The sequence below is a fragment of the Mauremys mutica genome, chromosome 6 (assembly GCF_020497125.1).
Source record: "Mauremys mutica isolate MM-2020 ecotype Southern chromosome 6, ASM2049712v1, whole genome shotgun sequence".
Lineage (NCBI taxonomy): Eukaryota > Metazoa > Chordata > Testudines > Geoemydidae > Mauremys > Mauremys mutica.
In genome coordinates this window covers 54,803,480-54,830,429 of record NC_059077.1, presented here as the reverse complement: position 1 = coordinate 54,830,429, position 26,950 = coordinate 54,803,480, and the positions used below count along the sequence as shown (strand labels likewise).

Here is a 26,950-nt window from a genome sequence, read left to right as displayed (position 1 = left end):
AATAGAAAACATAAAAGTTGAATTAAGAAACACAAGTCACCCATTAAAATACTGATACTCTGTTGTCTTGCATTTTATGTAGTCATTTATGGATGCGAGAAGTTGGATGTAAAATGTTACCATACCAAAAAAAGTTCCCCGCTCACAATAGTTTGGTGTGTGGAGGGGGAAGGGAGGAGTTGTGACAATGTGTCAGAGGGAGTAAAAAGGTTCCCTTCACAGGGAGTGTTCTTGCATAGGTTCTTGCACAGATCAGGCCAGAGAACTTCAAGCCTTTCAGCCTGGGCTGCAGGCTGAGGCAAGAAGAAACAATTATTATTATGGCCTGCATGCTATCTTCCACTTCCAGGAGCAGAGAAGGTGCAAAAGAAGGTGGGGAAGCATGGAAATTGGGAGTTCCAGCACCACAGACTTCCCTGTTACTTTAAACTTTGCAGAAACTATTCTACAGATGCTAGAGAGGCAGTGGGGCAATGGGAGAAAAGTCAGGATTAGGCGAACAGACATTCTCTGCATTAATGTCTCCTCTCAATACCACAGGGATGCAGGGTGTGATGAGCCAGGAGTTGGGGCAGAAGAAAGAAAGTAAATGAATAAAGATGATCTGGTTTAGAGAAGTATTATTGTGGCATCTTTATAGTTTCTTAGTGAGATGTTGCAGAGGCAGCCTTGTACTAATGTAATTAATAAATAGGAAGAACAATACAAACAACTTACTGGATAAATATAGGAACACCTTGAAAGGAGCTCATTTATTTAGTCAAATACCTTATAATTATTACTAATTAAAATAGTTATTTTAATTAACACTTTTTGTCCTTCTTTATTAATTCTCCAATTACTTTATTCTCTTTCTTTCTTGGCTCTATTCACTGATAGCTAATGATGGTGCTGTAGGGAGGGTATGGAGAGGTCAAGAATAGCACCAGGTATGGAGCAAGATATTGGTCCCACTCTGTAGAGTCCAGCTGACTAGTCTGAGAGAGGCAAATGTGTATGACTGCACCCCTCCCCCAGCATGTAAGACCTCTCCCCAGGCATGAGTGTCTGGGCAGCACCTACCCACTCTCTGAGTTACTGTCTTGAATGCATCAGAACTGACTTTCCTGGTATATTGGGGATGTAGACAGATCTCCCCACAGGGGAGCGAGGAAGAATTTTCTCTCGGTGTCTGTCCATCATGGGGTAGGGCAGTTGTCAGTGGGCCTGCTCATAGGGTAAACCTGAGCACAGGAGTCAGGAAGGCTTCTGGTGATATTTGTTATTTCTTGAGCAGGGACAGGTATCGCAAATCTAGAGTAGATTATTGTACACGTCTTCTTTACCCTCATTCCTCAAACGAGAAGGGGTGCTGGTCGGTGATTCCAGCAGCTGGCTGGATCCGATGGGTGATGTAACAAGATCAAGCAGAAGGTACTCATGCACTCGAGCACTCACGCAGTCATGTACTTCCACACTGGATCACTGTTTTCCCTGGTAGGGCTTGGGGGTACTGTTTATCTCAGTGTTGTGTCAATTAAATAAAAGTTGCAGCCTGATGGCTTAAACCTATCCTTTGTGTGTGTGTTGTGTCTTTATTCACTGCATACCCAGGACAAAGAGTAGGCGTTGCCTACCTTTCCCTCCTCTGTACTAGCCTCCTTTTCGGGTCTTATAGGTCTGAGCCTGAAAGAAATTATTGCTAGTAATCAAGCAGCACTTTACATCCTCACTGAGAGTCTTGCAATAACTTTCACTCACTTTGAATGTCAAAATGGGGTGTCTTGCAGTATCCTTCAAGCTAGTGGTTCCTGTGGGACAGAGTCCTACAAATCAATGCACTGAAACTCACAGCAGCCATTGATTCTGCAACCTCAAACTTAGTAGTTCTAATGGAGTCTAGTTTAACCTGGCAATTTTAATCCTTTTCAGAATTGGTTCTTTTTGGGGATACCACAATTTTATTTAAGGTAAGTGAATTCAGAGTAGGTGAAATTTGCTGCATTTTTTTTCTCCTCTTACCTACCAAAAAAGGTAGTAGCAATGCAACCTTCCCCCACACTGCACCGAAAAAAATTCAAGTGTCGTCTAACACCTCTTTGGGTGATGAGATGACTCATTCTCTATACAAATTCAGTTTTTGACCTTTTGCAAAAATTGACTGGGTGCCAGTTAAGAAAACACTGCCAATGATTAGACAGACCCACTAATGCTAGTATGGTGTTTTTTGCTCATGTTTCAGTGCTTCACAGTATGGAGAAAGACATCCTTTGCACAGAGGGAAAGCTCTGTGGTGATAATTGGTGCCCCCTAGGATATCAGGATGTATTTAATGCATTTCTCTATAGTGATATTTGCAGAGGCAAATTATAGATTCCACTTCTCCAGTTTCTCAGAAAATCTTGGATCCTCTATTCCTGTAACTGCCTCCACAAACATATATACACATATCCCCGTTCTAGGCAAATCACTCATTCCCCTATTACTCACTACACCAATGGCTCTCAAACTTTTTTTACTGGCGACCCCTTTCACATAGCAAGCCTCTGAGTGCGACCCCTTCCCCTCTTATAAATTAAAAACACTGACATATATTTAACACCATTATAAATGCCGGAGGCAAAGTGGGGTTTGGGGTGGAGGTTGATAACTCGTGACCCCCCATGTAATAACCTCGCAACCCCCTGAGGGGTCCAACCCCCAGTTTGAGAACCCCTGCCTTACACACTACTGCCAAGGAACTGAACTGGCTTTGCAAGAGGTTCCAGATCTGATCAGAGCAGCCCTACCAATTGGTTCCATTTGGTCTGGAGCCATGGGTTCACCAGCAAAGTTACCAAATCTTTATGTTGCTGATTTTTCCTTTTTCTAACTCAATTGGATTTTGCACAGTTTAAATGTCTGTAACCAGATCGGAATTTTTACTGCATATATCCATTTGTTGGGGTCCATGCAATTAACCAAGGGTCTAAGTAATATCCTTACCTCAAGTGAGCCCCACCAGATACATTGCTGTACACTGATGTTAGATGGATAGCAAATGCCTCAGGTCTACTTAAGCTTGGAATAACATGAAATGAAATTACTTTGTTTTTTTCACCATAAGAAAATGTAACGTTACCTGGAGAAAGAGAGAGAAGCAACAATTCACAAATTGTTAAACAGGAATCCTCTTTTTACTTTTGAGCATAGAGAAATGGGAGTTATCATTTTTCCTGCTCTGTCTAGGGAAGTGGAAATCTGCATGACAAAGTACAGCACCTTTTCTCTACAAAGCAGTCCTTCAGAAGTATAACAAGGTGCATATTGCACTAAGGAGTATGTTATCTATGAAATGCAAGGTTGTCCTTTTTCAAAAAAGAAACCTTACTACTCACAGATAAAAATCAGACTATATACTTTCATTCTAACAATGATGTCTTATTAAAAAGGGAGTATGAAATGTACAAAAATATTAGAGGAACAACTAAAGTGGAGTTAGTCAGACACAGAAATTTTGTAGCTCTGAGTATACTGTAACAAGAAAGTGCTCACCAAATCCAGGTGTAATATTGCCTGGTTGAACAAACTCTGGAATTAAATCAAGTGGGTATCCAGAAGTCCAGCTAACTGTTACAGAGCCGTATACTCCTTTTCTGGTTATCACAGCTTCGCCTGTCCCTTCTATAATGTTTGTAAGTTGTAAAATAAGAGACTCAAAGCCAACCTACAGAAACATATAATACATCTTTGTTAGAACAATATGGGAATATCTAGTACTGCATGTATATACTGTATATATATTATATATATTACAGTAGCCACATGTCTATTACACATGCATTTACCAAAGATTCTAAATTCCAGATTTCTGAGACTCACTCATAGTTTTGGAACTAGGTAATCAATGTGACTTAGATTTCTGTGTTAAAAGATGCCAGGGTATAGCACATGGTATCTATTCTTCATAAGGGGGTGGGGCGGAAGGCTTCTTAACTCTCTTGGAGAGGAGCTATTATGAGGTGTGTATGCATACATACACAGACAGAAAATAAAATAAATGATCACCTGAGCATCTGATGAAAAGAAAATCAATGCCAAATGACATTGCTCAGCAGATAAATATTTGTCCCAGCTATTTGCTTTGTTCTTCAGCTGAAGTTGTGGCTAAATGGGTTATTCTCACAGTCTGGAAGTGATAATATAAGTGGCATCCATGGGGTAGTAAACAATGGTAAAGGAAAGAACCATGTGAATAAAGTTAAATTATGAATTGAAGGAAGCAAGAGAGAAAAGGGGTTCAAGATAAGAGATCTAAAAGCATTTAATATTAACATGAATAGAATTTAAGAGGTAAGACAGTGAGATGCTATTGTCTGTTTCCAGTATATTAAAAAAGATAATTGAGGTAGACAGTACTTTATTATGGACCGATTCTGCCATTGTTTACTCCCATGTAATCCCACTGAAGTAAGTGAAAGCAGAATTTGGCTCTATATAACTAACATAATACAATAGGGTCAAGCTTTATATTTGCAATGTTAAAGAATGAAAGGAAATCTACCTCTTTTGGTATATGCTGCTTTAAGACTCACTACTTAACCTAAAGAGAGAATATAATCTGGACTCAACATTTTTTCTTAAAATTCTTAATACTTCAGATTTATGAAGACACAGGCATAGACTAACTGCAAACACATATATTATGGTTCACCAGCTGTTTTCTAATTTAATATAAATAGATAAAACACTTTTTAAAAAAAAGTGTGTCAAAAGTTAATACATTTAGAAACTGTGTCTCTTGAATTTCTGAAGCGGTACAAAATGTTTATCAGATCCTCGATGTGTACTGTAGATGTAACAAGTGGGGACGGCTGTCAACCATTAAGCTGACTTTGAACAAATGTTAGCATCACCTAAGTACCCAGGCCTCTAGTAACAAAAGTATTAGGATCTGCCCTCTAGTGGTAATCTTGTTTCACTGCAGCCAGTCTAGTACCTGAGAATTGGCAGCTTCCTCCGGAACAGACAAAGTAGCTGATTTTGCTTTTCCTAATATTATTTTAGGCACGTAATTGGCACTTCCATTGATCAGGCTTGCATTGGTCAGTTCCAGAGTGAAATTCAAGCCCAGTAAGAGAAACACCTTTCAAGATACAATTTAAATTTTAAAAGCTGGTAATTTTATTCAACTGAAAACAACAATATCAACTGAGTTAAGGAGTTAAGTAACAAACCGTCTGCAGCTCCTTTAACGGTACCATGCACTGAGAATCATTAAAGTGGCAAGCAGTTTAACAAAGATCTTCCTCAAAATCATTACATAAAAGTCATTACTGCGAAGAAGGGCCAACAGCAGTTTTATACAATGTAAGCTCTTTGGGGCAAGGATTGTCACTTATTATAGGTTCGCAGTATCTAGCACAATGGATCTCAGTAACAGAATGGGAAATGTAGAGAATAGAGTAGGTGAGGCTAGTGCATCTGCAGCTATGCATGTCAACCCACAGATAGGGGCACACAGCAGCTATGGGGTAATTGCAGGTCTTGATGATTCAGTCTTCCAGAACTAAGCAGCCTTCTCCAGTAAATAGCCCACTCCCAAAAGCATACTTGGGAGAGGATTTGGGCCTACACAACAGAATCTAAAACTGAAAACGTGAATGATTCACAGAAAGGGATATAAGCAGAAGCTCAGGGATACACCCAGCCTTGGTTTTATATTCCATTCTTATACTGAAAACCACATTTTCTTTGAACACAACTGTACATAAATAATACAAACTCCAGAGTATTAAAATTCTCTCTCACTCTCTCTCTCCAACAGACACTGTTTATCACCATTTAACGTCTTATTCAGTGACATTTGTACATATGATGTAGACATAAATTTAAGTAACAAAACACTAGAGAGGTCTATCCAGCTAAAGGACACTACAGACCTGGCTGCTTATTGGCACTCTCTTCACACCAAAGCTGGCACCACCTTTCACCAGCAGACATCCCACTGTATTCTCAGGAGTGATTAGCGGTTCTCGATGATGAGGTGAGATTCGGTACTCAACACTCACATCTCCGAATGTCCCAGCATGTCGAGTTATATTCATCTGAATGTGTCGGCTTAAGTCTCTCTCTACCAATACCGACTGCCTATCAGAGTACAAGGCAAACACTCCATGGGGCTCATCGTTTGCTAACACAGTGAATCTCAAAACTCTCTTGTCCTGATCCAAATCTGCTCCTCCTTCCACTGAAAGCAGCTCTACCACATAATTCTCATCTACTTCCGGAACATCATCTGGTAACAGATGAATAATGATCTCCGCTGCTCTCTGATTTTCAGCAATAGAGACAGTACCCCTTGTTGCAAGGAAGTCACCTGTGGTATCAGAATCACTACTCAGTTTCCAGTGAACCTGAAATAAGTGAAAAAACATTGTTTACTAACTTGGAACTCTTATACACTCAGGTACGCAGAGCATAAGATACAACATTTAACAAGAAAATAGTAATTATTTTATGTAAATATAAAAAATAAATAGGTATAGTAACCTAAAACAGGACCACAATCACCTTCCCTTCTCCCTTTGCTTACCCTCAATGACCTGAATATGGTGGTGGTTTTTTCTGAATATCTTTGTAGGTTCACTTTACAGAATTTCCAGGCCTAACTCCACAGTTTGTTTTTATTGGTCAAAACTCCCCTGCTGTTCTCTCTCTCAAGAGTCCCCCAGAAATTTTTCTCTTAAGAATGACAAAGTACAAAATATGGTTCCTTGAGCACCGCAGACATACAGCATACCAAGTGCACTCCAGGTACATACGAATTGGGCCAAATGTTCTTTACTGTATGGTGCACAATTTTTGTTTTGTTTTTTAAAAATCTTTCCCCTCTGTATAGCACTCCAGCCAAATGAGAACAATAGGAAAATCTTTATCTCTCCACCAACATCAGATAGCTTTTTAAAAGTAATGTCCACAGGTAGTGTCCATTATATAAGATAATGGATACTTTTTAATTTGAATACCAAAAAATGATTGCACCAGAAAGGGAGTCCATGATATTATGCTACAAATAGCTTGCTGAATTCTGACGAACGTCAGGAGGCAATCCTCAACTGATTTAATAATCAGTGTTGATCACTCTTCAAAACACAAGGGCCCAATTCCCCTCTGTTGTATGGCATGCAGTTGTCTGAGAAGATTGGGTGTATGTTGCTCCCATTCTAAGAAGGTATCACTTTATTCAAAAATGCATTCTACACCATTCTCCTATCATAAGCCTAGGGAAAGAGAGAGGGGGAGGAGAGTGTCAAAAAATGAGCCTGGGTTGCCACATTTTGTCCAATCAATATAGAAATTGGACATGACTTTCCAAAACATGAAATATTAGGGCCAAATCCCTTGTTCAATTATGCGAGCTCCAAAGGAAAATACATGAACACTGTAAGCAATCAAAAGACTTTAAGACAGCTCTAAATTGCACCTGCTCTCCTATATGCATTCTAATGGATGAAGACTTCAGATTATATTGTTTTTAAGTAACCCCAAAATGAGAGTAAGAATACCATTATGTTCCCCAGAGTGCCTTGGACTCGTTTGATGAAAAGTGTAATATTCTCTGGCCCTTCCAAGACTGATGGCTCCTCATAGTTCTTACTAGATAATGATTCAGGAGCAAACTGCACAATTCCATTGGGATCACCAAATTTCTGTATCTAGAAAGCAGCAAATAAAATATGGGTCAAGAATATATAATGAACTATCTTATTTATAGACCACTGGGGAACTCAATGATGGATTCAACAACTCACAAATCCATTAACCCTCCTCCATCCTGATTTTCCCCCCAACAAGTTAGAGTAAAGTAGCAGCTGAAATGGAGATTGTGTGAAAAAAAATAAAATAAATAGCAGATAAGACCACCATGGGACCAGAGTAAAATGGTCTGGCATCAAGAACAAAACACACAGGCAGCTACACTAAATCTACATAAGACCAGTTGTTCAATGGAAAAATCCTATGAGTGTCACAAAGAAGGATTACAGTGTATTACAGTGGATTATAAATTGAATACAAGTCAGTAATATGATGCTGTCAGGAAAGAGGCAAAGCTCTTGGTTTGCAATAACGGAAGTATGTGTAAACAAAGTCAGGTAATTTACTCTGCTCTGCTCAGCACTGCTTAAAGCAGCACTGGTCAAGCCTCACTCAGCTTCAAACAATACTTTTTAAAAAATGACAAATGATTTGGACAGACTGCAGAGAGCAAAGGAAATGATAAAAAGTTTGGAAACTAAATCCTGTGAAGAGAAGTTAAGGGATTTGAGCGAGTTCTCTTCCGTTGTGCTACAGCATCAGAAAGAAGATGGGAATCTATTATCCTCTTTAGTCTAGAAGGACAGAACAAGCAGCTTACTGGACTTGCAGTGCAGCAGGCAATATTTAGATTAACTATTGTTGGACTGTATGGCATTTGTAGTGGGATACAGAACACTTCACCTCTAGGTTTCTGATTCTCACCTTTTAGTGTGGTAACTGAAGTGAACTGGTTTAATGGATTCAACCCAGCCCCTAGTGAATAGGAGCCACAACACGTACCAGAATCATAATGGACACTAACTGTCACCCTAGTTTGCAATCTCAGCAGAGGCACCAGTGATATAATGGTTTTGGAGACTGAACTCCCCCTTCCTACTGCTAGAGGTGGCCTTTCCAGATCAGAGAGGAGGCACACTGGTGGACAGAGCTAGACAAATACTAGAGCTAATTATTCGCTGAATAACAACTGGATGAATAATATGCATTGTATGCAAACACAAACACAATATTTAAACAGTTCTATTGACGGGACAGTGTGGAGAAGCTAGTTCGAACACTGCTTGTGCTATTCCTTTTCAGTGAATAAGCAGAGAATTTCAGTCTCTGAATATCAATATCACATTTTAAATCCCATCTCCCTGTGTCCCTCCCCCTTCCTCACATAATCAAATATTGGGGGGGGGATTATTACTATATTGGTCATTAGGCCCCAGATTTTAAAGGTATTTAAGCATCTGAAGATGCACGTAGGTGCCTAGAGGAATTTTCTAAAGTGCCTAGGTGCCTAACAACCATCAAGTTCAGCTATGATGAAGATGAGAGTAGGACAAGAAATGGAATAAAATAGGTTAAGCACTGGCACGCGCTACCATTATGTTTTTAAAGATTCAAACTAAAAGTCCTTTTTCTCAGTCCTTGATATATTTCAATTACCTTTTTGATTTTATCATTATAAGGCCCCTTGAGATGTTTGGGGGATAAGGGGCCCACAACAATTGTACTGAATTATATAGTCTGTTGGATTTGGGAAAAATTACTTACTGGGAATTCTGTTTATCACAGACTTCTCTTTGTACATCCTGCAGCCCACCAGCAATTACAGACAGCATTAGGACTCCACCTACCAGAAGCAAGGAGGCAAGAGAACTGACAATAAAGGCTAATATATAAGCACTAATCTTTCCAATTGGAGACTTCCAAAGCAAAGTAATAGATACTAAAACCAGAGGGGAAAAAAACTCCAAGTGATACGCTCTGGAGAAAAGGGGGAATCGATGTAGGAAGAAAGGACTATGATAAACAGAATAATCAGTGACTACTTTTCCCTTATCATATGTCCCTCTTCTTTCATCCTACTGAACAGCAGCAATCAGGGACAGTATATGTCACTTAAAGGGATGCTTGGTACCCCTAGTGACCAACAAATGTCAGCCAACAGGTACAGATCCAATTAATAATGCCAGATGACAGTGTCAGGAGATGACCTAACAAAACCCAGAATTAAATGCTTCTGAGTTCTGAGCCTGTGAAGTTGCCATACTTCAGATAGAATGGCCTGATCATATGCTAATGGACAACAATACCTGATTGACTGAGCCACTGTGGTCACAGTGGCATTCTGTCCTTTGTAGCAACCTTTAAAAAAGACTTAATTCTTCTGAAACTGGAAGTACAAGATAGGTAAAACTTCAGCGCTTGCTTGTCACCTAGGAAGAGAAGCTTCCTCTCCTGCAATGGAGAGATCAGGACACAGTATAACTAAAACAATACATTCAGTGACATGAGTCTCCAGAATAAGCTTGGGGAGATTCAAAGAACTGTCCTATTTTGAAAAATAATGGCTAATAAGGAGAAAAACAGTCAGCAGGCACAGATCTTTAACTCAGTATGAGCAGGGATGAAGGCGGCATAGATCTTTAACTTTGTGTGAGCAGGGGTTGGGAAGCACACATAGAGGAAGTGCATGTCCCTTAGGTAGACATTCCATGCAATCCCATAAAGATGAGGGTAGGACTATATTAAGAGAGTAATTATCTACAGGTCCTGTTGAATGCTGTGCCGGGGAAACACAAGGAGGGGCATAAACTTTCATGGCACTTCAGACTGGTGGGTAGAAGTTACTGTAAAACTGACAACAAACAAGGTCTTCTGGAGGTAGAGAAAACCATGTCATCCATATTCATCTGTCCACATTCCAAGGCAAAGTTGCAAAAGGAATTCACTGTGGATTAATTGCAAATGAATCTTTTAATTCCCAGACAGGTTCCCTGAACTAGTTAGAGATCCAATAATAAAGTGTCTGTCCTACTGGTCAGCATATTTTTAGAAATTCTTACCTAAAGTCCAGAACACCTCTGTAGATATTTGGCTTTCCATAGAAAACCTGGAGTAGGAAACAGGGACCAAGAGCCTACCAAGTCTATCCTGACTTGGTTGATGGGACCAAAGTGGAAGCAGGAGAAAGTTTTTGAGAGACATTTAGAGATTGAACCCTTGCTCCAAATGTAGGCTCTACTTTTGACAAAGGCAGAATCTCTCATAAGGAGTTGAAGTCAATTCCAGTCCTTGGACCTTCCCCCTATATCATTTCATTCCAGAGGTAAGACTTGGACTAAGAGGTGCAGAGGGGCATGTGCAAGGTGGAGGAATGGGAGGCAGTAGTAATACATGGGAGTAGCTATCCCAGGATCTGAAACTCCTTTGTTGTGGCTTTGCACTTTTTGATGCCACATATTCAGTTTGTCATGTCCACCACTCTCCCCCCACAGACTGCCTGAGGGCCTCTCTTAGAGGATAAGATTGCTATCAGGCAAGATTCACCAGCCGAAAAAACAGAAAGCACTGCAGAGTGATGGAACAGAGGCTGAGGAACAAAACTTGGTCCCGGAGGAGGGGGAGGGGGAACGTAATTCTGTGAAAAACCTCAAGCTCTGAGAAGGTTGTTTGTGAGAAGGATGTATTTCCCTGCTGGCTGTTCATAGGATTCTCCCCTCTCCTGCCAGAATCGCTTTAAGTCTCTGCAGCAAGGATTTTTCCTTGCTAACATGCCTCTCCTTTTCTTCTCCCCCATTACCCATACTTTTTATTCTTCTGTAGCTGGATTTCTTCTTGCTTTCCTTTTACATACAGAAGCCGAAAGATAAAAGAGAAGGTTAAAGAAAACACAGAATGCAAGCTAAGAATTTGGGCATGAGGCTCCACTCCATACTTTCAGTTCAGAAAGCTAAGACAACCGGAAGGGAATAGGGCCAGGTTGGTGCTGAGATACTAGCCTTGATTCATGGATCCTTTACCTCCTTGCTTCTGTAACACTGTTGCTGGTAGGACATGAGAAGAGGGAGTTGAATGATAAACTAGGCAATCTGTTGGATTAAATTAAAAAACTCTTCAGAAACAATCCTCAAGGGGAAAAAAGTAACAACAACTTACTATTAGGGTAATGTTGGTAGACTTGGGGTCTACTTCTGTTTCACCTTTCACAAGGCTCAGCCTAATAATGAAGAGCTCCTGAACTTCAACTTCTCCATGAGGGCAGATTTTCAGACTAATAGTTCTCAGACCTCCTTCTCCTTCTCTAAAATAGAATGATCCATTCACAGGGTCACCAATGTCACTGTTCAGGGAGGATAACACCTCTTCTGAATTGGGTCCTAAAATGTCCCAATTAACCTGTGGAAAGTATTAGTTTCAAATGTAGAGCTGCGTCAATATAATACCAGCCTCACAAGGGAGAAAGTATTAGTGTAATCCAATTATACTATCATAAGAATTTGTGTATCTGGTATGTAATTATACAGTCCTACTATACTGTTAAGAGAATGAATGGCACACAACATAACTGTAACATTGGACTCTTCTCTCTAATCATAATATTTTCTAAAAATTAACCTAAAGACAGAAAGAAGAGAAACAGTGAAGGGTCATTCTGAATATTACTTCAACATTATGAATGTTAATAAATAGGAAAGGAAGGAACCTCTATTTTAAGGAGCAGACACAGGAAAAAAATGTACATTTTAGTATGCGTTATTCACTTTTATTACAATAGAACCCAAAAGCTCTAATCAAGATTAGAACTCTGCCCTGCCACACTTAGTACTAACACACCAGATAACAAAGTCTTTGCCTCAAAGAGCTTGAACTCAAAGCCCTCAAAATCCTGCAAAGACTCATGTACATACTTAATTTTACACTGCAAATAATAAAGCACCTGTATAATGCTTCACAGGATTTGGGGGCTAATTTAATGCAAGACACAGGAAAAGAACACAATAAAAATTAGGAGGGAAAAAGAAAGGAGGACAAGAGTAATATTATTCAGTTATCATATAGCTACACTGCTTGATAGCGCCAAATCAGTTAGAAGTGGAGTTTTGTGGCTTTTTTGGGTGGGGAACATTTGTTTGGATTTTAATTATGTAAGTATAAGTAAGTAAATAAAATAGGTCATCCCTAGCAAACATCATGGTACAATTGGGCCATGAGGTGGGATTTGAAGGAAGAGAGTGCAGTGGCTTAACAGACTAGTCGTTGGAAAACATTCCATGTGTAATAGGCAACAGAAAAAACTGATGTATTTAAGTTAAAATCATATCTGATCATTTGCTGTGATTAAACCAAGTTTTATTAAGGTAATGTTTAAATGATGGGATCTGAAATATTTAGAAGACGTACATTCACCATTAGAGTAAGTTATTGTTATAAACATGTATGCTGAAGTAGACAGGGCCTGATCATTCTGTTACACCAATTTAAATGAATGTAACTGAACAAAATGGAATTACACCAGTGTGAAACTGGTACGAAAGAAGAATCAGACACTAGCTATGTATCGTTTCAGAGAGAAGTCACCATTAAACTGTTATTCTGCCTCTCAAGAAATGGCAAGGAAAAACAATCTTGAAGTTATGGCATAGGACTGGGAATCAGAAGACATAGAGCCAGTTACAGGCCACTGCAGCTGCAAGGGGCTGGCGAGAATTCTCTGAACAGGAGCAGCAGGACTGATGTAAGTGGAAAAATGCTGCCTCCCTTCACAAGCCCTGATCGTTGGCAGCAGGAGGGGAAGTGCTTGGAGTTCTGAATGTTGAAGAGGACTCTGGGCTATTGTGCACTATGTAGGAAGCCCTGGATAGGTGGCTGTAAGTTTAGGGCTAGATTCTCTTCTAAGTTTTATTCTCAGGTCTTTAACACATTTCCTGTGTGACTTGGGACAAGTCACTTCATTTCTTGACATCTCAATTTTCTGGTCTTCAAGCAGAGGATAAATAGAGATAATATCTACTTTACAGTAGTTTTAGTGGGGTCTAAATTCATTCATGTGCATAAAGCGCTTTAAGATCCTCAAATGTAAAGTCCTATGGAAATGCAAAGTAGTAATACATTATTGCTATTATATTTTCAACCTATAAATTTAATAAGTTACATACCTTCCTTCTCTCAACATGATTTTATAGAGTGAAATTGTATCTTATTTTTATTGAAAACTACACAAAATGCTTTGAAAGACAAGGCCTACCTGAGTTTCTCCTATCAATCCTCCAGTTCTTTCCAGCACCAAGGACAGTGTCAGCGATGAACTGGGGTTTGGAAGAATAATTCGGCTTTGGTTGAGGAATCGGACAAGTCCATTAGGGGAGTCACTCTTAGCAATAGTGATTTGGCTCACTAGGTGGAGCCCAAGGACTGCTCCTCCAGTGGCTCCTATCAGCTGGATTTCAAACTGTTCTGCAAACTCCCTGGGTCAAAGAGATCAGAGTCTTTAAAACACTAAAAAACATGGAGTAAAACTAAAAGCTGAAAATCTAGTATGTTGCTTTGTTGGTTGCATATATGCAATATTTTAAATGTACACGAAGCAATGAATGTATTGTTGATTATTCCTTTTCTCTACATAAAACTGAGATCTGAAATAAAGGTAATGTAGTGACGTGGTGGCAGCAGCATAGGGCTCTCGTAGCTTCCTGTACACTGGAAGCTTCCTGTACACAGAACATTGGTGTGTTCTCGTCAAATCAAAGTATAAGCACGTAGCATGCAATGGGCTAAGACTGAATTTCTAAACAATTATAGGTTAATACATGAATAACTAAACAAAGATCCAATACCATTACCTTTCATCATCATCTGTAATAGAGACGCTGATAAAACTCCGGTTCTGGCCATGATGAAAGATGACTGAGTTATTATTGACACTGTAGTCAATACTGTTAGGAAGTGCAGAAATACTTCGAGAGAGAAAATCAGCTGTCACATAGCCATGAGTTCCACGCTTTCTCACTACAGGAATCATGATCATTCCAACATCCTCTTCCACTGCAAGAGTAATTCAAAATGAACTACTGAACAATAAGAGTGCATTTTTCAGAGTAGCTTCATAAACAGTACATGTAAATGACCACTTAGACACCCAAAATAGGTGATTATACACATATGTGCCCATTGTACTCATGAGGGCATGAATTGCTTGGGCAATTGAGCTAGCTGCTTCCAAAAACTGGCCACAGAGTGACTAACAACATTATAATATACGTAAATGGATTATCATTTGTTTCCCATAACAGAATTATGTACACTTTCTTTAATCAGATAGACAGAGAAGCTTTGAACAACATCCAGGTGTCTTATGTTTCTAGGTTATCTGTTTTTTTCCTCTTAAGTTTTGACACGGATCAAAAACCATGTACATTATTTTAAACTTTAATAACTGAATCAATAACAAAGAATACATTGCTACACTCATTTTGATTTGCCAGTTTACAGTTCCCTCAATAGAGGATTTGTAGATTACTTTGTAATGTACAATATGGTAATTATAGCAACTATTTATGATCTTCAGAGAATATGTAATAACAAATGTATGCCCAATTAATATGGTGAATGAATAAGATTCAAGGTAGTCTTAAGACACATCTTAAACAATACAAGGCTTTACCAATTAATAACATCTTGAACTGATCTGGACCAATAAGCAGGCAGCTAGCCAGTGGAATGCACAAAAAACTCAGCTGTAATATACTTTAGACTACTTGCTCAACTAAGTAGGGAGGCTTCCACATTTCAAACTAGCTGAAGTTTGCGAAGATCTCCCAGAGCAGTCTTAAATAGAGCTTCATATTGCAGTAATCCAATGTGGTGGTGGCAGCAAAGGTGTGGATATTTTCAGAGATTTTACTTATTACTGAAGATATTAAAGGCCAGATTCATCTCTGGTGTTCCTCTATTGATTTCTCTGGAGCCATAGCTAGGATTCATTTACCTCAGTATGTCATACAAAAGTACACTATAACGAGATGCAAACATTTGACTGCAATACACGAGAAGATAAATAATAATCATAATGGTAATACTTTCCGTCTCAGGATCTCAAATGTTTTATAATTGCCATTGAATTAAGCCTCACAACACCTGTTTTAAGTAGGTATTGCAAAATATACCAGCCCAGACACAAAATCTACTTGCCTTTCCTTTTCTCTGATGACTGATCATGAAAAATATACTACTATTTCTTTCTCCTTAAAAACCCACTTCCCCCCAGGCAGGTGAGTGAATAGACTTTTGCAAAGCTGTATTCATCCTCATTTACAAAGGCTGAAAGCAGGGAATGAAGTTAAATCACTTACCCTAGAACATATATGGAGCTAGTGGCAAAACCAAGAATAGAGCCCAGAAGCCTTGACTACCAGTCCTGTGCTGTAGCCACAAGCCTATCCTTTAAACTGCAGCATAAATTTAAACATTAACCTACCTTGCAGAGTGATATACCATGGATCAAACTCAATGATGCCCTCTGCATTGTCATTTTTCATTATAATGATGTGAACTGTGGAGATGTTTCCTATCCCAGGGGGCTGGTCCACTTGCAGTCCATTTTCTCTAACAGCAAAATCAAATCCACTTGCAAGAGCATGAGAAGAAAATAAAGATACATTAGCTTTTATAAAAGGAAATGGGCTCAAGATGCCTGTGTGACACTTTGTAGACTCCACAAGTACTTTAGTTCTTTTATAGTTATTGTCACAGCCCTCCCAGCCACACCTTTCAAAAGCAGAACATGTGCAGAACAGGGTGGTTGTTTTTTCATTCCCTGAAAATGAAAGTCTCTCCATTGTCATGTCTTTCCAATTTTATTTGCAACGAACTTCACAAACTCTTGGGAAGTACAGAAACAGTAACATGATTGTTCTGTGAGAACAGACAGTGACAAAACTATCTACTAATGAGACTACACCCCACGAGATAAACCCTAAAGCCCTGAATCTACAAAGGCTCAAGTGTGGACTGTTGTTGCTTGTGCTGTCTCCCATTGTTGGTGCATAGCTTCTGTGAGACACTGTTGTCATAATGATCTGCACTTGTAGATCTCTTTTGGGATCAGGGCCTAAGATTAGCATGCCCAGTATGGACACCAGTAGTCGATATGATCAGCAAATTTCCTGCATAAGAATATGATGAAAATTGTACAGTGCCAAAGTTACAGAGTATTGACGAGACAAAACTTAGTTCTATACCAAGAAATTCAGTACAGTTGGCAGGTATGCACTGAGTGACAGAGGACAAACTTAAATCAGAGGTTGGAGGGGCGAAGCTGTATGGAAAAAAATTATCAGTTACTGCAGGATTTGCAAGGAGTGATGTATTTGTGGGATTTGCCCACAGAGAAAGCATTCTTCACAGACGTTTTACGTTTCCATCAGCAAACTTCTTCCCAACTAGAAGAAAGGCTCTGAGGACTGAGCCTTGGAAACTCAGAGCTAAAGAAATTATGAAATCTATTCAAAAATTAATATTGCTCCTTCCCAGGTTCATATTTAGGGCACGGTACCAAATATACTACATTCTACTTATTTACAGGAAATAGACTACGTTTTCAGATAGTCATGATGCCTCATGGGAATTTTAATGCAATCAGTCATTCAACAACAAGACATCCCATTAGTTCATTAGAGATCTGGGTGCTTTCAAAAGATAAGGGAGGACCCAGGTGGCATAAGGACACTAAGTGACATTTGATGGGGGTGTGGGTTGTATTTACTTTAGTCTTGGACTTCACCATTGTATCCTTTTGTCAGCTGGGAGAGGAGTGTTGCAGGTCCAAATGTCTTAGTGTATTGTTTTGTTGTAAAAAGCTTATAATTACAAAAGAGTTAATTTAATAAGCGTTAGTCTGAGGTTCTTATATAGTAATATAACATACCGAAAGTAGATTTCTAGATTGAGATGAAACAATCTTTGGTTCTTAGTTCTAGGCAGGATTGTATCTAATTTATTTATACTTTTTCAATCAACAGTAAAGACATGATGGACTATTTCTGCTAAGATTATAAAGAAATCTCTTTTTTGCCATTTTCTCAAAAATATCCCCATATTATATTAAAGATGTTCATACTTCCCCAAGTTACAATTCTGTAGTTTTCAAACTATTTTCTCCCTTTCAGTATATTAGATTAAATTATTTCTTGCTTCTTCAGAGATCTGCAGCATTTATCACCCATTCTATAAACTTAACCCCAACTGAATAAGCATATTTCACCTTCCAACAGGATATTCCATTTCCCTCCCTATTTAAATCTCTATACCATATTCTTCTGCACCTCTCTGGAACATCCAAAAAGAAATAGCTATTAAATTTCTGCCAATACCTACTGAGTCCTCACTTTAATCATCAATCAGTAATTTATTGATGTAATAAACGTTGGAAAAATGAGTGTGTCCCTTTATTTGTATTTGATCCAAATCTCTATTATTACACTATTAGAAAATCAGCTACTAAATCAGAGCAGGAATCAGGGACTTTACTGCAGTGAGGTAAGATTTCATATACATAGTTCACTTTTGGGCCTGTAACTAATCTTTTCCTCTGCAGTGAAATATATCTTTACCTTCCCTGGAGCTCTACTTTTGTAATTGTTACTGAAAATTCTTCAGGACCTTCAGGAAGGTCATCATCATGGATTTCAACTGAAATCCCTTTAGTAGTCTCATTTGGCTCAAACACAAGCTCCCCTGATGAGGAAGTGAAATCCATGCTCTCCTCTGCAGTTCCATTTAATGTCCAATACCAGAGTTGCACTCGACCATAATACCCACTGGAACGGACAATAGTGATGTTAACCTGATGGAGACAAAAAGCTTAGTTTTAACTTTTTGCCTTTATTTCTGTGTTATATATGCTTCTAAGAACACTACTCTACAAACATCACATCAATTAGTTTTACTAAATAAAACCACTAAATAAAATAAACACAGATTAAATACAGAAATTGAATTAATCACACAATTCAGAATATGCCAGCCACTTCAAAAATCTCTCAAAGCCTACCACACAGAATCACACATTACACTGTATTACACACATGCAGAAATAAAGTCTCAGCTATTTATTTTTAGGAAATTGTCATCCACTATTCATAGAAAACTACAGTTACCAAAAGCATTAAAAATTCACATTTCAGATTAATGCTTCCATTTTTAAGGATTTTAGTCTTTTAACTCAATACCCATTTTTCTTCTTCTGTTATCTGCAGATTTTCCTGGGAAAATGCAAACTGCCCATAGGGAAAGTCACTAGCAACCATGGTGATATTTGCTATGCTAGTAGACTCATTTATGACTCCTCCATCACTGACTCCAGATAGATGAAACTGGTAGTAACTCTTCTCTTCAGGAAGGTTATCATCTATAGCCTACAGAAAACAAACAAATAAAGCTGAAAGGATTTAAAACATTTACAATGTGAGCTCTACTATTAATTGCTAACAAAAAGAGAGTACTGGAATAACCAACGCTATAGATCTCTCTCTCACCTGTATTAGTACACCAGCTGCAGACTGCCTATCTTGCATCGTCAAGGTCCCTGATATCTCAGCAAATTCCTTCTGTAAAGGGGGCGTTATATTCCAGTAGACAGTGACCTTCCCAAAAATCCCCGGGCCACGTACTAGGCTGTAAGTAAAAACATATACACACATTGATGGATTTCCTATACATGTTTTATGTCATCTGTACAAGAGATGGCTGGTACTCTGCCTAGGTTGTTATGAATCTGTGACTCAGCCAAGCATTATCAGCCTCACTGAAGCTTGAATTTAATATAGCAGGTCACTATTACAATCCTGACAATTTTATCTCTGCAAGTAAATAACGTTATTGTAGTATTTGCAGTATTGCGTATACTCAGCTTCCCTGGTGTTGGGAGGGGATCGCTGGCTACCTTTTTAGGATAGCTCTTTGCCTGCTTTGCAGTAGCACAAAGCAGGCAGAGCCAGGGCTGAAGACTGAGTTCCTGGGTTCTGCTGTGGCTTTTAGGAAGCTGAGATGTACAATGGAAGGGGAAAAAAAGAGTGGGAGCAGCCTGTAGGAATTTCGCCTTTGTAAGGGATTAAAGTCTCCGGGGTGCTGAAAGACTGTACAGAGAGTTAAGTTACTTACTGCTCCTTTAAAAACCTGGAGACAGCACTTCTCCCACTACAGTCAACCTGGCAAACTGCAGGGCAGGGTAAGATTATGGTTTTATCAACATACCCTCTCTGGGACTGCCAATGCTACAGGCAGCACTAGCTTGCTCTTTGAGGGTTGCAGCAAAATACTCTTTCCTTATAAGTGTTCTAGAAGGAGGGGGCAATGCCACCTGTGCCTTTCCCACCACCAGAACACCCACAGTGCAGTGGTCATAATTTGGCATTCTGTGTTCTGGTGCTTAGTTATAAAACTCAATGAAATCATTATGCTTTGCTTCAATTCAAAACCCAGGTCACTCTGTCACTCTAAACACCTGTAGACACAGCCAAAAACTGAGGCACAATTGTGGACTGGATTTCTTCCAGTCCCTAAGAACCCTGCAGGGGCTTTGATTGCCATACAAACTCTTCCTTTTAATGCATTTCATCACATGCATTCCTGAAAGACCCTCCTGAGTGCCGGGGGTTGATATCATTTGAAACTCACATATGTTTTGCAACTCCTTTGAAAATAAATGGCTATTGACCTGATTTTCAGAAGTGGTGAACATCAGCAGCTCCCAGACTTCTGTGGGAAATGTGGATGCTCAGCACCAATAGAAGTCAGGCAATTGCCCCCCGCCCTTTTTTGTACTAAAAGGAAATGTGTACTCACAATATGCACCCACCTAATAAAAGCAGTTCCGTTATACTTTCCTGAGGGTTCCCCAATGAGAATATGGTTGGAAGATGGAGCTATCCCAACCACCCCAGAAGCTCCCTGATCCCCCAGAATAATGATTGTTGCCAGACCTATGAAGAGAGGCAGAAAGATTTTCTGATAATAAATGAACATTTTCAGTACATTCAAGTTAGTACACAAGATTATAGCAAGAACAGAAATATTAATGAAAATAACTTGCACATAATACTTAGCCCTTTTAAACACTTTACAAATACTTTATTAACTAATCTGTAAAACACCATGCTAGAAAAATGCTGTTTTATCTTTATTTTGCAAATGGGAAAACTGATTCAGGTAGCCTGATTCTGATCTCACCTTACACTGGTTCTATACAGGTACACTCCACTACCAGTGTTCCCTCTAAGCTGCGCACCTGCAGCACACAGGTGCACACATCCTCAGCGACAGCAGGAGGGCAGCGCCCGGGAGTGCGGTGGAGCTGGAGAACAGCTAGACAGTATTTGGTCCTGCCATGAGGGCAGGGGACTGGACTCGATGACCTCTCGAGGTCCCTTCCAGCCCTACAATCTATGCATTTATAAACAGTGGTGGGGGCACTTCTAGAGTGGGGGGTGAGGCAGCCGGGGCCAGAAGCTGGAGGGGAACCAGGCACCAGGGAGCCCCGGACACCCCAACTCGTGGGGAGGGGGCAGTGGTGGAGGCACCTCTTCCCACAGCGCCGGGTGGGCCCCCATCCCCGCCCCACCCTGGGACTCATGGGGCCACAGCACAATACCCTGCACTCTGATTTTTGCATAATACTGTCCCCATCCTCCTCCCCTGGGCTGTGCCGTGTTGCCAGGATGGGGATGATCTTCTCTCCTGGGCCCCCCACTCCTCACTGGGAAGAAACTGGTGAGAGTAGAGGTTTGTGAATGGCTGCGAAGTGGCCAGGAGTTCAGGGAGGTAACAAAGGGACCAAGAGACAAGCGACTGAGCTGCCCAGGCTGTACTTAGCGCGTCTGCAACCCCAAGTGAATAGCACCAGCAACTTCTCGGTCTGCTTCAACACATTGGGCAGGTGTATGATTGGCACACAGGAGGGAACCGAAACTGGGAAACCTGGGCTCCGAGGTATTGAGGCTGGGGAAAGAGTGGGTAACTTCTCTGGGCACAAGAGCATAGGTCTGATTTTGGGCTAATGATGCTGTCTGCACTCTGCAGAAGTGGAGGGAGGGCACTGAAATAGCTAGGTATGTTTTTTTTTAAAGCACAATTCTAAGTGCACTTCAGCTCTGCACACCGCATTGCTCCCTCTACCCCCTTCTTTCTTCCTTTCTTTTTTTCAGTTTTTAAAGCTCATGCAATTCCTTAGAGAGACATCCCAGTTGTTATCAAGTACTTTAAAAAAAATGTTTCTATCAATCCACTCTATCAGGAGTTCGGCTGCAACGTAGTCCAAAAAAGAAATGATTAATCAACTGTTGCTTTTCCAAAAAAACAGCAGTTATTTTTTGTGTAGATTTTAGTGGCACAAGTCTGTGCTTTTTAAAAGCAGGTAATTCATTTGTTTTTTGTTTTTTTAGATGAAGAATTAAAAGAAAAAAAGAAACTGAAGATGCCCTTTGCTGTATAGTTGCAAGTTTCCACTAGGAAACTAATTAAGGGCTACCTGTAGATAATCTTCAAGAGTCTAGATAAACAACTTGCACATCCAAAGAAAGTGGTTTCTTATGAATTTTGCAGGCGAAGCCTGACCTTTGTTGGTACGTATGTTGTTTGATTTTGAATCTTTAAACTTTGCTCAAAACTTCCTAAATAAAGGGGTTTGGTATTAATCTATTTGGGTCTATTTGTATGCTAACTCCTGCTCCTGTTGCAAAAACTCCCATGAACTTTGATGTTTTGAATAATTTGGCAAATGTTGACCATCAGTTCAATAGGTAGAGAGAGCAACTCAGTGAGATAATGTAACAATCAATATTGCATTTCTATAAGCTCCATGTAGTTTCGCAATCCACTATGTTCAAATCAGGTAATTTTCTCTTTTTGAGTATAAATGTACTATGTATTTTTTAATATGAGGAGAACACTAATGGTGTATGTCAGGGATCGGCAACATGTGGCCCGCGGCCTGCCAGGGTAAGCACCCTGGCGGGCCGGGCTGGTTTGTTTACCTGCCATGTCCGCAGGTTCGGCCGATTGAGGCTCCCACTGGCCGCGGTTCGCCACTCCAGGCCAATGGGGGCTGTGGGAAGCGGTGGCCAGCACATCCCTTGACCCGGGCCGCTTCCACATTGCACGCATTGCTAGCAGGTTTCAGCTGTGAAGCTTATACATAAAGGCTTGGATTTTGTTTGCAGATTTCACATTAAAAGAATACTGTGTACAAATACTTCACTGTACAATTATACTCCAAATGTTTTGTTTTCAAAATGACAGATTGAACATTTGATGTTTCCAGACAGCATGTGGAGTGAATTTTTAAATTTGTTGAACTTGAAGGTGACAATCCAGGTTTAAATATGCTGCTAATTGTAGATTTTTTAAAGTATTCACCTCTAGGGCCAAATTCTGCCATCGTTAGTTAAGCAAAACTCCCATGGGCTTCCTGCTCAAGTGACAAGCATTAATGAAAAAAAGCATTAATGAAAAAAAAATGTTTGGGTTAAACTATACTGTATAATATATGAGGGTGATTTATATTTAGGTTTTTTGTTTCTAGTGGTGGCACACATCCGCAGATTACATCGATATTGGTGCACATAACAAAATTCATTCTGCACATGGATGGAAAAAATTAGAGAGAATATTGTAACTGGGATCAGAAACAAACCCAAGGCATGGAATCAGTGAAATCAATGGAAGTTTTGCCATTAGCTTGCCTGGGGCCAGGATTTCAACCAAGTAGCTTAAGTGACTTTCCCAAGACACAGGATGAGTTAGAAAATTGCAAGATTCCATTACCTGTAGTTACTACATGTAACTGAGTACTGGGGGAGAGTGCTATATTTTAAATGAGTTGTCTACATCACACATTTAGAAATTGTCACAATTGTGAATTACAAATCAGAATTGAGGACAAAATTCTGCCCTTGACTAGACAGAAAGCTATAGCTTTCATTAGGAATTCACTGTGGAGACTATTTGGCTTACAGAACTTGTATGCCTTTACCTTGCACTTCCTAACATTTTCAATTTTTGATTTTCAGAAGTTTCCAGTTACTTAGGCACTTTTAACACTTAATTGTTTTATATAGCCACAATTTTTATATGCCCACAATTAATTTAGGTGAAAAACTATGATCTCAAAAATGTCCCTTAATGATTTTTTTTCAGAAAATCAAGAGCTAGTTAGTAAAACAATTTTCAGGAGGACTGAGAATTTCAAAATGTGATCAGCTAGCTATACACATTCATACAAAATAGATATTTCAAAACAAAAATCTAGCATAAAAAGGCCTTCTGGAATTATAATTGGAAGCTGCCTCATCTGATGAAATAGCAAATTATTTCCTTACCGTTTATCGGGGATATCTCTGCATTATCAGTAGACACCAGCTGAATGGTATACATTTCATTCCCCTCCAGCAGGCCATCTTGTATCGCTCGTAAAACAATTGTCTTCTGGGATTCAGTCTGAATCAGAAAGAGAAGGAAAATGAGTTAGGCTGATATTTTTCAAATGAGATCAATCAGAGTGCCTGATGATGCAAGGAGCTGAGTGTCTTAATTTCTACTGACGTCAATGCGGGTTAAGAGGAGTACAGCACTTGGCGCATTCGACAGAATTGACAAGTTCTGCAGAAGCATGTCAATTCTGATTAAACTTCCTATGGAAACCAGGCAGGCTTGCTACCCCACCTGGTTTCCTGCCAGCCTGCCTAGCTCTTCAGGATCCTCAGCTCACCTGCAGCCAACATGGTGGGCTTCCAGGATGCCTGGTTCTCTGCCTCCCCTACAGCCCACCTACTGTCCACAATTCCAGACTGCCTCCCACAGGTGGCTGCCTCCTCAGCTCCCCGGGTTACAGGACTCCCCATGCTGACTGACTCTCTGGGCAGCCCAGCACCCCAATCCTGAGAGACCACTAGGTGGGCTGCCAAGGAGCTAGAGATTATGTTTCATTTCAGAAACGCCAAAACGTTGTAGCTGCAATGTTTCCAAAATGACATTTTGCAGTATTTAGGTTTCACTAAGAATTCCAAGATTTTGGCTTCCAAAAACAACCTTTTTCACAGGAGGGAAATTCTGTTTCACAACCAGCACTGTAGGTTAGTGGAATGTCCCCAAGTGTTTTTCTAAATAACAGTCTGCCCAGAAAGGAGCTGTATTCCAGTTCGTTAGAATTCTCAGCAACTGCTGGTGCTGTCTGCAGCCTCAGCAAACTTTCTTTACATGAATATTAAATGGTTGGCAAAAACCTGAAAGTGAAAGTTGGTTGCATATCTGCAAAACCACTAAGAGACATTATTCCAGTGGCAATATATCTGGATGATAAATATAATATTTGGTGCAATCAGTATAAAGTAGCAATGCACCAGAAGACAGTAAAACAGAATTAATTCTTTTAAATGGATGTTTTGCTGAGCACCAAGTATAATTTGCAACATAAATTAATCTATTAATGTCAACAACAATAGTTTCACAATACTTAAACTTTTAAATCCTACCTCAAGACCCTCTTCTGCCATGAAGTTCTATAGCTTAGCCAACTAACACTAGGGTCACATGGCAATCACGGTTATTTGAAAAGTATACGTCCTGAATTTATATTTTATCTCTTCCCAGACCTGGCAAGTTGCATGTCTGTTTAGACTGTCAGCTAATGCAATGGAATAACTGTTCTTCATGGTGATTATTAAAATTTCTATAAAGTTTTTATTCTTTTTAAAAAGAAGACAATTTATAACATTTTGAAACGCTACATTCCCTGGGTGATTTACCCTATACCAAGGTCCTCCAGGGAACAGGCCATCCTTTCTTTTCTGTTTGGAAAGCACATGGGATGTTGTCAACATTACCAGATTTTTTTTTATTGTGCTATAACAGACTATGACTCTCCGCTAGTACAAGTGTGTAATGACAAGTATATAACTACATATGAGAAAGTAGAAAATGTAAGCAAATGTAAGGGAAGGAAATGGGATGTTGAAATATTGGGAGTACCTCATTAAAGTAAAGAGTTCCATTCAGAGGAGTGAGATCATATCTAGCTGCCTCCTCCAAAATCCATATGATTCGGACTGCCCCCCGTCCTCCTTGACTGCGACTCACAGTCAACAACACAGTTGCAGCAGAGTCTCCAGGTGACTGGGGCTCCTTAATTGTCACCTGAAAAGAGGAGGAGGAAGAGGAGGAGTTAGGGAAGAGCTAAGAAGCAGCATTGATGTGTTATGTTTTTATAACCATTGCCTTGGAAAAATGATAAACATTGCTACTGACATCTAAAATTATATTACCGGTAGTCTCAACCATGTCTCCAAGACACAAGACCAAAAAATCAACAGAAGTTTATGCACTGTTGAATTCTGTTAGCAAAGATTAATCACTTAAGTTATTTCTGTATCCACTATGATTCAACACAATTACATATGAGTCACCACTGGACACAGCACTGGAAAATATACAGTAGAGAACAATCAAACACTAGCAAATGAAAGGATTAGATAAATTTACAGGCCTTTTCTATCTTTGATGTCTATGAAAAACATTGTTGCAATATATCATTACTACATTCAACAGATGCTCAGGCAACTCACATGAAATCTCTGGAGTTATTATAATACTGAAATGGAATAGATTCAGTCATTCATAGGACAATAATTCATAACTGTACATTTTCCACCCCCATGTATTCAGTTCCTTGCATGTTTATTTGTTTTCAGTGTCTGATCAGCATGACCACTATACTGTTATTTCTCAATAACCCTAATATAGGGGAATCTGACTGATTACTTGACAGCCATTATTACAGAGTACAAGGATTTGCATCATCTCTACAGGGCCGGCTCTAGACCCCAGCGCGGCAAGCACGCGCGTGGGGCGGCCCTTTCCCGGGGGGGCGGCAGGCTGGGCCGGCGGACCTGCCGCAGTCATGCCTGCGGGAGGTCCACCGGAGCCCCGGGACGACCGGACCTGCCGCAGGCATGACTGCGGAGGGGGCGCTCGTCCCGCGACTCCAGTGGACCTCCCGCAGGCATGACTGCGGACGGTTCGCTGGTCCCGCGGCTCGGCTGGACCTCCCGCAGGCATGACTGCAGCAGCTCAAGCGGAGCCGCCGGACCTGCGAACCGTCCGCAGCTGCGGGAGGTCCAGCCGAGCCGCGCGACCAGCGGACCCTCCGCAGTCATGCCCGCGGGAGGTCCGCTGCTCCCGCGGCTCCGGGGTGCCTCCCGGGCATGACTGCTTGGGGCGGCCAAAAACGTAGAGCCGCCCCTGCATCTCTATATGGTTATTTTTCAATAAATGCACTGTGAATATATAAATTTCTCTACTCAGATTGGCTGCTATAACCTCTTTGTTCTGGTTAGTGTCTGTACTTAAT

The 26,950-nt window shown here is 40.1% G+C and overlaps 1 protein-coding gene across 1 annotated transcript in view; it reads right to left on the bottom strand.

The window, feature by feature from the left end:
- The window catches only part of ADGRV1 (adhesion G protein-coupled receptor V1), a 421,267-nt gene that overhangs the window by 245,267 nt on the left and 149,050 nt on the right, over nucleotides 1-26,950 (bottom strand). The window contains exons 61-75 of the mRNA XM_045021061.1: nucleotides 25,573-25,737; nucleotides 23,925-24,042; nucleotides 20,408-20,531; nucleotides 19,086-19,224; nucleotides 18,780-18,965; nucleotides 18,162-18,394; nucleotides 16,028-16,176; nucleotides 14,394-14,595; nucleotides 13,799-14,018; nucleotides 11,710-11,949; nucleotides 7,527-7,676; nucleotides 5,901-6,374; nucleotides 4,958-5,104; nucleotides 3,514-3,685; nucleotides 2,965-3,100 (exon numbers count right to left, since the gene is read on the bottom strand). Coding sequence (XP_044876996.1) covers nucleotides 2,965-3,100; nucleotides 3,514-3,685; nucleotides 4,958-5,104; nucleotides 5,901-6,374; nucleotides 7,527-7,676; nucleotides 11,710-11,949; nucleotides 13,799-14,018; nucleotides 14,394-14,595; nucleotides 16,028-16,176; nucleotides 18,162-18,394; nucleotides 18,780-18,965; nucleotides 19,086-19,224; nucleotides 20,408-20,531; nucleotides 23,925-24,042; nucleotides 25,573-25,737 — 2,855 coding nt within the window. The remainder of the gene's footprint in view (nucleotides 1-2,964; nucleotides 3,101-3,513; nucleotides 3,686-4,957; nucleotides 5,105-5,900; nucleotides 6,375-7,526; nucleotides 7,677-11,709; nucleotides 11,950-13,798; nucleotides 14,019-14,393; nucleotides 14,596-16,027; nucleotides 16,177-18,161; nucleotides 18,395-18,779; nucleotides 18,966-19,085; nucleotides 19,225-20,407; nucleotides 20,532-23,924; nucleotides 24,043-25,572; nucleotides 25,738-26,950) is intronic.